We start from the raw sequence: 12,325 nt of genomic DNA on the forward strand, positions 1-12,325 counted from the left end.
TGTAGAACTCTATTAGCAGATCCTTGGGCAGTCTGAGCTTCCTGAGTTAACCCAGGAAAAACATTCTCTGTTGTGCCTTTTTAATGATGGTTCTAATGTTAGGTGTCCATTTCAAGTCCTGGGACATTATAAAACCCAGAAACCTGAAGGTCTCTACTGTTGATACTATATTGACTAATACTATAAGAGGTGGTAGAATGGGAGGGCTTCTCCTAAAATCTACTCTCACCTCTGCAATTTTAAAAATGTTCAGCTCCAGATTCTTCTGCTGGTAACCGCTTTGCTTAACAAAATGAGTTTCCAGCTCTAATTATGGTTGATAAACAAGAATAACCTGTACCTTAAATTCTAATCCCATGTTTCTCTCCAACAACTTCTAACAGGGTATTACATATTTTGAATATTAGACATTTAGTATACTTCGTTAGTTCCAATCTCAGACTATTATTCACAATGCTATCATTATATTTTTAACAGTGACTCATTTTGTTAATTTATAACCAATTGAACCAATTGAAGTTCGTATATGCCAATTCCCACTTTAAAAAAAAATCTTCTGGCATTATTTGTTATTTGTAAAGTGATCTAAACAAATTTTTCTGCCTCAACATATCATTAGATAACCCTTCTAAATTATTCAGGAAAGAATCACAACCCATAATTGGCCTTAAGAAGAATCCACCTTTTAGGGATTTCCAAAATCATAGACTTTTTTTTTGTTATTTTTAGTTAAATTCTATAAACATAATTTGTTGCCAGGAATTCAATAACTTAGAATTAAGATATATTAGTATATTTTAGAAATAGGAAAACAAGTTGGATAACTATTTTGCCCACAACAAAATATATTAACTTGGCCAAACCAGATAAAGTGGTGCACTTTTTCTTTTGCATTATTTCCAACAGCAAGATATAAATTAATACATTTGGTTCAGCTAAGATTTCTTGAAATAATAATTCCTAAATATCTTACTGACTTTTGAAGATTTGAACGTCATAGTTCTTTTTAATTTATTTCCACGGTTTTCCACCTATATATGAAAAGAACCTCGGTTTTTCGAGAGCTAATTTTAAACCTTGCTAAATTTCCATTGCTGATCACGTATTGCATAATTATTGGCAGCTTTTTTTATTGGTTTAGATAAAAAGATCGTATTGTTATTGGCACTTACTTCCACCTCCTGTTCCACTTAAAAATAATTACAAACGTTCATTATTTCGGATTGATGCATATTCTAAAGTTAGAGCTTTTCCATGGAGATAGACATTCGCTTATATCCACAGCGTGCATTAGGCTGACTTTAGCATGTTATTTATAAATAGCCCTTTAGATTCACATAATAAATAAAATGGAAACAAAGAAAGCCAAGTTTAAGCAATCAAAAATAATGACAATTGGTCAGAATTCCATTCATGGCTATTTTATGCTGAGTTCATTATTGCTTAATCCGGGTAAGTGAAAATCAGACTGCGGTCTAATCATGCTGAATAACTGATTAGGGTGGACACTAAAGATCCTGCTCTATATTAGCCAGTTAAATTATATACTAAATAAGAGCATGTGAGCAACTGCTACTGACTGATGTTTTAAATGGCTCTGTCTTCTCCTACTTGGCACAGAAATGGCAGAGAAGTTTTCCTTGGCATGTTGATGCCCTCCAGTCCTCGCCCCATTTACAATTCACACTTTTCTCTAATGAAAACAGTTTTGTGCCACAATATATCTTAGTCACAATGTTGTTTTTTGCTGCAACCGAATAATACAGCTGCCTTTCTAGACTTTCCCCACAAACAGCAAAACAGATTTTGAAAAGGGGCAGACATGCACTCTAATTTAAATACATCTTTCATTTTAATCGGCTTTGCTTAGATTGTACGCATTGCTTTTTAATCGTAGATACATCTGAGAGAATTCACCATGTGGCCAAAACACGAATATGTATGTGTTGATTTATGTTGTGTTATATTATGAGCCGAGGTGGCGCACTGGTTAGAGTGCAGTACTGCAGGCTACTTCAGCTGACTGCTAGCTGCAGTTTGGCAGTTCAAATCTCACCAGGCTCAAGATTGACTCAGCCTTCCATCCTTCCGAGGTGGGTAAAATGAGGACCCAGATTGTTGGGGGCAATATGCTGATTCTGCAAACTGCTTAGAGAGAGCTTGAAAAACACTATGAAGCGGTATATAAGTGTAAGTGCTGTTGCTATATTTAAAATATCAGGTTAAAGAAGGGTGCTCTGATATTATGCACTGAAATAAGTGGAGAAACAAACTTTACTAGCATGTTTGACTTAACATGGATTTCTCTTTTCTCCCTAATACTATAGTTGCCATGTATCGAGAACCCTCTCTACATGATGTTGGGGAAACAGTGCCAAAGGCTGGGGTGACGCCAAGTAAAAGCACAAGTGCATCGGCAATAATGAATGGTGGAAAACCAGTAAACAAGAGTAAGACCACATAGCCAGAGCCTTGGGGATGTTGTGACTTACGGAACTCTCTTATGTACAGCTGAGCACTTTATCCTTGCAAGACTCCCCCACTCTGGTGTCTGCGGATTGGCTGGAAGCAAGCGACGGCTTGCTCTGTACTCCTTCCAAATCTGTAACTCCTCCCACAGCAAAAGACTTTTGGATGACCAACTGAACTCCGACCATAGAATGCCCTACCAGATATGGAATGCCTTTTAATCTCTTTTCTGTGACTGTGACACCTCATGTGAATGGCATACTTCACAAGTACACTTGATATCTCTTGCCTGCTGACAGTTACCCATAACTCCCCCTTTGGAGCCCAGGAGTCGTCGTCCCCCCCTTCCTCCCCCGTGTTTCAAGTTCAATTTTGTAGCCCACAGAATAATAACAAGTAATTTCTAGATAGATGCTGTAAAACCTGTGCTATTATGGATTTTTTCTTCCTCCTCTTTTTTATGAGGCTGCTTGCTCCGCTGTCTGTGTAACTCCTTTGCAGGGATTATGTTTTGCTCAGATTGAAGCATTGCTGATGGCTTAGTTTTGGAAAGCAATCAGAGAACTAAGGGAGCCTTCAAAACCCTGTTAGGGATCATACCTGTAAAAGATAGGATCATTGCAAATAAGGATTCCGCTTGAATACAGTCCAGTATGTTCCCGAGGAAGGAAAAGCATCATGTGTGGCTAGCCAACAACCTTTCAAGGCCAATGTTTGATACCCCCTGTGTGTGCGTGTGTGTGTTTTATACATATCACAGACTTACTGGTAATGGTAACATTTGCCTTGCCCAGCGAGCAAGACCCACATATTTTTAAGAAAGTGGGTCCAAAGAACTCTGTAGGCCTTGTAGGCCTGAATTAAGGCTCATTTTTCATCTACTAGTACTCATTATCTGAAATTCAAAAGAAAAAAAAATAGAATGAATGGGAATTCTGCTACCTACGTCTCTTTCAAAACAATAGATTCCTTCTCCTGTTTTTAAACAATGGAACGTAATCCCATCTTTATTTATGGCTGTAGTTCACTCTTACTCAGCAAAGCATGGGCAAGGAAGTTGTGTTTTTCTCTGCAGCACCAATGCAAAAGATAGTTACCGATTATACTTTAATACTTTCAGTGTTAAAAAGAGAGGAAAGATTTTTAACATATTTGAAGGGTTCCTTTGCATTTCTTTGATAGCTTAGCATGCAAAGTCCAGGCAATATATTGTTTTATCTATACCACAGCACTATGTTTCCAGTCCAGCTTCTTGGGATATTATGGCCACCAAATTGCTAGATTTTCGGTGCCTTGCATTTATCTTATTATTTTGGTTTTCCCTGTATTCTACAAATGTAAGAAAATTCTAACGGAAGAACAAGGTCAAGAATGTTTCTCTTTGGATTACTAAATGAAATAAATACTAGTATTTTTTTGGATAGAGAGCCTTGAGGCCAAAATGAAAGAATAGTAACAGGCTATTCTTACAAAACACTCTTATGGATAAATTTTTGAAAGTAGATACTGGGAAACTATATTGAAAAAAGAAAGCATGATGTGGACCAAAATGTATCTTTGTTCTGGAAAATCATGTATGAAACGTCTAAACATTTGCACTCATGTTTGTTTTCCATTTCGACTTTGGAACTTTTTTTTCAACGTGGTTTTAAATATTGGTTTACTTTTCCATAGTTATTATGAAATGTTCAGATTTCCTATTTGGTTTGGTGGTAACAGATTAAACTTTGAATTAACTCTTGAATCTTGATTCATATCAACTTCTATTTGAATAAGCCCTTAAGGTAGATGTGTAGCACATTGCTACTAGGTTATTCATATACAACAGGAGTATTTGACCCTCCAATTTCTTGGTTTCTCCATACATGGTAAGAGGCTGTTTTAATTTTTTTTCAGCCACATAAGTGAAGCACATTAAACATTATTCTGTTCCCAGAATTTTGAAGCATTTTAAAAACAACAACAAAAAGATTAAAAGTGTTTTACAACAAAGGAAAGAATTGGTGCACAAAAATGAACCATAAACATCCTTTTCTCCTTGGCTTCTAGAGAAGGAATATCTTAGAATATCCCTTGGGAAGAAGGCTTTTTTAAAAATTTTATTCCCACACAGAGTAGAAAGGAGTCATTGTGGTTCTCCACAAGTGGATTCTCAGCAGTGGCCTGGGGGGGGGGGGACTTTAAAAGCCATGCCATTTCAGATGCTCTGCATAGTAGACACAGAATTGGTGTCTGCCCAGCTCTACCAGTCTGTCACATTTTTTTCTGAATTTTGAAATGTTTTGTGGGTTTTTTTTCCTAGAGCACCAGTTATTAGAGACTGCTTACTTTGATTTTCAGTATACTTCTGTACTGTGCAAGAAAGCTCTCAGACAAGAGTGCAAAATAAAAAGTGTGAAATGTATTATTTCCCTTTCATTTTGATGATGATGATGTATGAAGCTTGGAGAGGGGAAAGGTTGGGGGCTTGTAAATCACCTCAGGACTTGGAACCAAACATAAACCATCAAGCATAAGGTGAGGTAACATCAGTTTGTCAAGTCATTTTATTATGCCAGCAAGATTTTTTTTTTCTACACCTGCTGCTCCAGACTTGTACTCATCGCACAATTCTTCTGTTGGGGCACCCATGTGTTCTCTTTCCATGTACAAAGAAGTTTTGGGGCCAGAATCAAGGTCAGCCAAAGGGAACTATTCTCTTTTGCCAGTTGCAATACGTTCCCTTAAATTTTTACATTCGTTCCCATACTGCCATGTCAACCAGCCATGTAGTTAATAAGAAGACCGAGTTCATGTTTGTAAATGATTGGCACTATATACTATAAGTAGAACACACGTATTCCCCTCTTTGTTGTACTGGATGTAGATTGCCTTCACACCTTCCATGACTGGGAGGATCTTAAATAAGCTTATTTGAGAATCTAAATCCATTTCAGCACAGAGAAGAGAACGCGTGGTTCCTTGTACTTTACTTTTTTAAGTTTGTCTCATCTGTTTGCATGGGAAAAGGATGGTAATAATGAATTGCATGTGGTAGGCTATATGTATCAGACCTGTTGGTATGTACTGCAAAACTGACATACATATAAGCAACAAGTTTGTCTGCATTGTACAGTTTGTGTTTATTACCATTTTGTTGTATACACAGATACAGCATATTGAATAAAATATTTATATGAAACACATATTTAAAAATACCCTTTACATTTTTTTTTTAAATGTGCAAAGTAGCACAGCATCGGTTGCAACATAATGAGACATGAAAATAATTTGGCAAAGCTCAGTTCCCCAGATCACACCAAAGAAAATCTTAGGGAGGTCCTTGGTTTATTATCTCTCTTGCTGTTTTCCAGGATGAGATGACACCTTTGGTTCCCTTTCAAATTAATGTTGCTGTCATGTGAAACTTTCTTTTCGGCTGCCTGTTATTTCCTAAAGAACCGCACAGTAAATCTGATGGAATCAATGTGTAACTATAGATTGTGTGTTTTATACTTCCATGTATACTCTATCTTTATGACTGAGCCTTCTCCATTAAGTTTTCCCATTTGGATCTTAATCCACAAGTCAGTTGCTGGAATGCCTGAAATAGAGGCAATATTATCAATAAAGATGGTGGTGATAGACAGTCAAGTCACACACTTCCAATTCAATTGGGGCAGTTGAAACTCACCCCCTCTTAGGCTGGCATTCATATCTACAGAGAGAACACATTCTACTTGGTGCATTGAGAAATCATTCTAAATTAAAGGGCAAGATACAGAAGCAAGAATCCTTGCAGTGATTCCTGAATCCTCCCATAATGAGTGGGATCATAAAATTTTATGTGGAAATGTTTTATATATCTATTTCAGAAAATTTCAGAAGATGATCATATAGATTATATATTGATAACACACACACACATTCTGAAATTTTCTCCCAAACCAAGCCTTAGCCTCTATTTAATTTGGCTTTTAATTTGGACATCTCAATCTAAAAAGAAATCCCTTGAACAAATTAAGTTTTACTCACTGGCGTCTGCTTACATTTAGTCTTAAGAGACAAAATGAAAGAAAAAAAAAACATTTTGGATAAAATATTATTAAATAAAATGTGAGTTAACTGTTTCTCCTGTTTCTTGCCAAAATATTAGATAAGTAGATCTTTTCCAATTTCCTAGTTAGCCTTATTAGTCCAGCAACATTCATAAATTCCATATCAAAATATGGAATTTATCCCTATATGGTTATGATATCTGATCCACTTGAATTAATTCTATGCTGTAAAATAGAATTTTGGCTAAAACCTACCCAGTGATTGTGCCACAATAGTGCAACACCTGATTTGACTTACAGCATATATTATCTAATTTATTGTCAAGAAATTTGGAATTTGGTCTAGACCAGTGTTCCCAGCATTAGCAACTTTAAGATGTGTGGATTTCAACTCCCGTCTTAAAGTTGGTAAATTATGTAGGCAATATAGCCCAAGGCCACAAATACCCAAACACCAATGTTTAAAAGTGCTTGTTTGACACAACATTTGCTGTATTCATAAAAAGCATGAAGGTTACTGCTCAAAGAAGTACCCCAAGTATCTTCTTCCGACATCCTTTTTGTTCACAGTTGCTCCTGCTGGGACGCATAAAGCTAGTTTGGTTACTATGTGGGAGTAGATGTGTAATAATTCTTTTTCATTAGACCTAAATTAACCTCCCAAAGAAATTTTCAAAGCTATCGAATGTCAAAAGCTGATATGTCTGCTTTCACAATTAGTTAGCATCCTGATGTGGGTTTTTTTGTGTGACAAGGGCTTAATTAAGAAGAAACATTCAAACATATATAGGATTTCATCTGCACTTTTACATAAGAATACACCTCCTGCTAGTTGTTCCTGAATGCTTAATTGGCTTTAAAATAATATCTTTATTTTGAAATTGTTAATGTGTAACCTTAGTAGAGAGTAGAGTAGGGAGTTGGTCTTTGACAGAAAACCACTTGAAGAAACTAGACGCATTCGAAATGTGGATTTACAGACGGCTGTTATGTATAAGCTATGAGTTGACAAAATCACAAATGAGGAAGTAATAAGCCACCTGGGAAAGCAAATGGAAATCATCAAAGCCATTAAAAAGTGAAAGTTAGAATATTTTGGACATGTGACGCGACACCCAGAAAAATACGCCATACTTCACTTAATCCTCCAAGGAAAAATGGAAGGCAAACAAGATCCAGGCAGAAGAAGAACATCATGGCTTCAAAACCTAAGGGACTGGTTTGGACAAAACTCAGCAGCACTTTTTCATGCGGCTGTTGACAAAAATACGATTGCCAACATGATCGCCAACGTCCGATGACGGCTATGGCACAAGAAGAAGAAGAATGTGTATCCCTGTAGAAATGAATAATTGTGCATTGAAGTTCTGCTTAATAGCAAATTCTGCTATCTACTCCCCCAAATCTATAAATGATATTAGAACAGTGTACAAGTTATGCAATGGCTTCTTAGTCCCTTATGCTTTCCCAATCTCCTCTAAATAGCAAAAGAGTTGTTTATTTTACATGTAGCGTGTGGTGTAATAATATTAGTTATAAACAAGGAAAGGGATCTAATCTTATCCCAGATGCACTATGAAGTGGGAGATTTAATCATTCCCTCCCACCAGGGGTGGGTTCCTTCCAGTTCTAACCTCTTCTATAGAAGAGGTTCCACAAATCTACAGTGCCGTTTAGAACTGGTTCCAGCTCCTTTCCCCCGCCCATCCGCACATCATCAAGATGAAGAGCCAGAGGAAGAATTCTGGGAGTTGAAGTACACAAGTCTTAAAGCTGTCATTTTTGAACACCCCTGGGTTTTTTTCTAAAGTGTTAGGGGTGCAAGGGTCTTGTAACTTGACAGCTTTAAGACTTGCGTGCTTCAAATGGCAGAGTTGCTGAGCCAACATTTTGGTTGCTAAGCAAGAGTGTTGTTAAGTGAGTTTCACCACATTTTACAAGTTGGCCATGCCCGCCCAGTCACATGACTGCCAAGCCACTCCCACTCATTCATATGGCTGGCAAGCCACTCCCACCAGGTCACATGGCTGGCAAGCCACTCCCATCCGGTCACTTGGCTGGAAAGCCACTCCCACAAAGCAGGCCACACCTACATAAGAGGTTCTAAAAAAAATTGAAACCCACCACTGCATCCCACCATCAATAAACCTAGAATTCTTGGGTGAAATGGCCCATTGCTACCAATTATTAACTGGATGGAAGTATGAACAGACAACTCTTGATCAAGCAGCCAGATTTTTTAAATGTATGATAGCTGGCTTTTTCTATCTTGAAAAACTGGGGGGGGGGGGTTGTGTGGAGGTTACCAGGTTGTTAATTTTGTGCTCTTTTTACAGGATGTTGCAGATGGAACCACGTGTTGATACTTGAAAGGTGAATCCTCAAAATTCACAATGAAAAACCTTTTTTGTCACTTGCAACAGTTTGTTCCTGTTTGGTTAAAAACAACTGCAACATGTTCCTGTTTTAATACATTCTATTGCACAGCTGCAACCGATTTTACTTTGCAATCTGAATAATTTATTCCAGACTGATATTTGGAGGTACTGGAATTAGAGGATGGCATAAAAGCGACAGAATAATAATATCTGCTGTGCTGGAAAACTGGGTATGCTGTTTCATAGCCGTGCTGGAAAACGAATGAATAAACGCTTCATTGTGGCCAGTGAGCAGAAAAATTAGTACACTGGCAAAACTGGCAGTAAAACAGCAAATAAAAGAATTAAAGATAACAGCAAGATAACTCAGAGTGTTAAGAAACTTTGCATCATGCTCTCTTCTACACCCACTAAAACAGCATTTTGTGACAGTTCAAGAACTGAACTCATTCTGGCCTGATCTGACAGTAACAAAGTGCTGGAAGGATGGTGGAGTTTTGAGCATAAGTTCCTATAAAGAATGTAAAGATTCTCTTATTTCTATAAAGATGCTTATAATATGGTTATAGTTGTTGAGCTGTTGTTAGTTTAATTCTATAGAGAGGAAGCCCAATATAACTGAAATCAATGAAATTAATCAATCTGTGTTCACAAGTGACATAATTTACCTACCACTGTATTGCCCACTCCCTTCCCCGCCCCCAAAAAGTAACTATCTCCACCATTACTAAAAGATTTACCAACTCTGCTTTACTAATCAGTATAATTCCTAAAAAGAAGGGCTGAAGACTGTCTTGAATGAGTTATCAGCTACTTCCCAACAGTAACATATGATCCAGGTTTATAAACCCCAATTTCAATGTAATGCAGAGATGGTTAATTCATGCCACATTGCAACATCTTGCTGAATTGCCTAACTTTAGATGCTAAGCAGGGTCAGGGTTGATTGGGTGGGTGATTACCAGGAAATTCCAAAAGTGTAGGCTAGATGGGAAGTTGGCAAACATCTCAAAACAAAGCAATGGGAAACTAGTTCAAAACTGTTACCCAGATAAGTGTGTGAACCAGTGGTGGGTTGCTAACCAGATTACTACTGGTTTGCTCGTGCTCACGCCTGCACTCACATGCAACATTTCTGTGCATGCGCAGAAGCGTCCATGTGGATGGGCGGAGCCTCCTGCCACCACCACTATCGGTTCAGCTAAACCGGGCCGAACCAGGGCTAACCCACCTCTGGTATGAACACGTGCATATATAAAGGTATTAAAAGTTGAATTCAGAAGACTACAAAAGAGCACAATCAACTTGAGCACAAGGGAAGTAAGTTTTTTTTAAAAAAATGGGTTGTTTTTGCAAGTATCAAAACTAAAAAAAAAATCATGAATTGTAGAAGGTGATGAGGTTGTCATTGATTCTTAGCTGAAATGCTTCCAGGCTTCATGAGGGAGCAGCACAGCAAAACTTCTGCAGGAACCTGAAAAAGAGATAATGTTGCTTTAAGAGGTCCAAACTAAAGTTAATGTGACTCTTAAAGCAACAACATATTTGCTCATCGCAGCATGAAAGCCTGAAAAACTTTAAGCTGCTCTAATGCATTTAATAATCTAATGAACAGGTGCTGTATTGGCAGGCGTATAAAATCCAAAACACTTTGGTAGCGTGCACAACCCTGGTCGAGGGGTGTATATCCGGACTGTCAGGGGAAAAAAACACCCTGTTAGAGATCGATGAACCGTGGCTGATTCCCTTCTGCATATCTTTTGAGATATTGAGAAAAATAAGTCTTTAAAAGTATTCTAATTAATAAACAAACTTTAATAATAAAATAAAACAGAAAATAACTAATTGGTTACATTTTGATAATGAAAAGCTTCGTTAGCCAAAGTTGGCTGCCGAACAAAGAAGAGAGGAATTTTGGAATGTGTTACGCGTGCGCAATAAATCACTTTCAGATAAGAACCCTTTTTTGTTTTATGACCTGCGCAATAAAGCTTTCTTAGTTTAACTCTTGAGTGTCAGTTTAGGCAGTTCAGGCCTAGCAAACCTTTTAACATCGTGACACCCCTTCTTTTGCTAGTCTGGGCTGACGTCATCAAATCATCAATTAAGGCACATCTTCTTTCGCAGATACTCGTGTTGATTTGCGGCAAGTGGTTTGTTAAGCATGTCTGCAATCTGATCATGTGTAGAAACATATTGCAATTTAACAAAACCTTGCTTAACTAATTGCTTTGTGTTTTGATAACGAATGTCAATGTGTCTGGACCTAGAACCTGTGAAATGTGACTCAGAAATATAAACAACAGATACATTATCTTCCATCACGGTGATTGGTCGAATCGGACGTGTCCAGATATCTGTGATCAAAGCATCAAACCACGTTAGAGAATTACAAGCATCTGAAACACAAGCATATTCAGCTTCAGTAGATGAACATGAAACAAAACTCTGTTTTCTCACTTGCCAGTAAACAGGACAACCATTTAGGAACATCATGTAACCAGAAGTGCTTTTGCGTGACTTCTTGTCGCTCGCCCAGTCGGCGTCGGCAAAACAAATCAGCTTTGGTTGATCAGTGTGTGTTGGTTCTAGCAATAACTTCATGTGTTTAGTGTGTTTTAGGTATTTCAACAACTTCTTAATGCATGACCAATGAAATTGTGTTGCCTTACCTACTTGTCGTGATAAAAGATTAACACTAAGTGCGATGTCAGGTCTGGTCCAACTACTAATGTATAATAGTGAACCAATGACTGAACGATAGAGTGTTTGATCCTCGAACTCAGGACTTGGTTCATGTGTTAAGTTGTGAAAATCTGTTTGCATGGGTGTCTTTGTTGTGCTAGCATCTTTCATGTTGCAATGATGTAGAATGTGGTCAATTTTCTCCTCTTGTGAAAGACTAAACCCCTTCTGTGTCTTTTCAATTTGAACACCTAAATAAGTGCTAATGTGTCCTAAAGATTTTAGTGTGAAGTATCTCTGCAAACTTTTAGCAAAAATCTCACTCATTTTCTTATTTGGACCAATATAAACAATATCATCAACATAAACAAGAATTATCTCATATGCATTGTTAGATCTTTTTGTGAACACGCATTCATCAGTTTCGGACTTAATAAAGCCCATTGAATTTAGTTTGTCAGTAAGACATAAATACCACATTAAACCTGACTGTTTCAGACCATAAAGACTTTTGTTCAGGAACCAGGTATCCCCTTCTTGCTTTCGGAATCCTGGAGGGCTTCTCACGTAGATCTCTTCATCTAGGTCTGCATGTAGATAAGCTGTGTCCACATCAAATTGGAAAACTTCTAAACCAAGAATAGTTGCAGTGGTTAAAGCAATTTTTACACTTTCAGTTCTGACTGTTGGTGAGTAAGTGTTTGTGTAGTCCTCAGGATAACGTTGAGCGAAACCCTGAGCTACAAGTCTGGCTTT

General features: G+C 37.6%; 1 protein-coding gene across 2 annotated transcripts in view; it reads left to right on the plus strand.

The window, feature by feature from the left end:
- The window catches only part of FGF14 (fibroblast growth factor 14), a 382,025-nt gene extending 377,152 nt beyond the window's left edge, over nucleotides 1-4,873 (plus strand). For both annotated transcript variants that reach the window (XM_081946764.1, XM_081946763.1), the window contains exon 5: nucleotides 2,328-4,873. In XM_081946764.1, coding sequence (XP_081802890.1) covers nucleotides 2,328-2,464 — 137 coding nt within the window. In that variant the 3' untranslated portion in view covers nucleotides 2,465-4,873. The remainder of the gene's footprint in view (nucleotides 1-2,327) is intronic.
- The last annotated feature ends 7,452 nt before the right edge of the window (nucleotides 4,874-12,325 follow it).

This window comes from Natrix helvetica, assembly GCF_964273705.1.
Source record: "Natrix helvetica genome assembly, chromosome: 3".
Lineage (NCBI taxonomy): Eukaryota > Metazoa > Chordata > Lepidosauria > Squamata > Natricidae > Natrix > Natrix helvetica.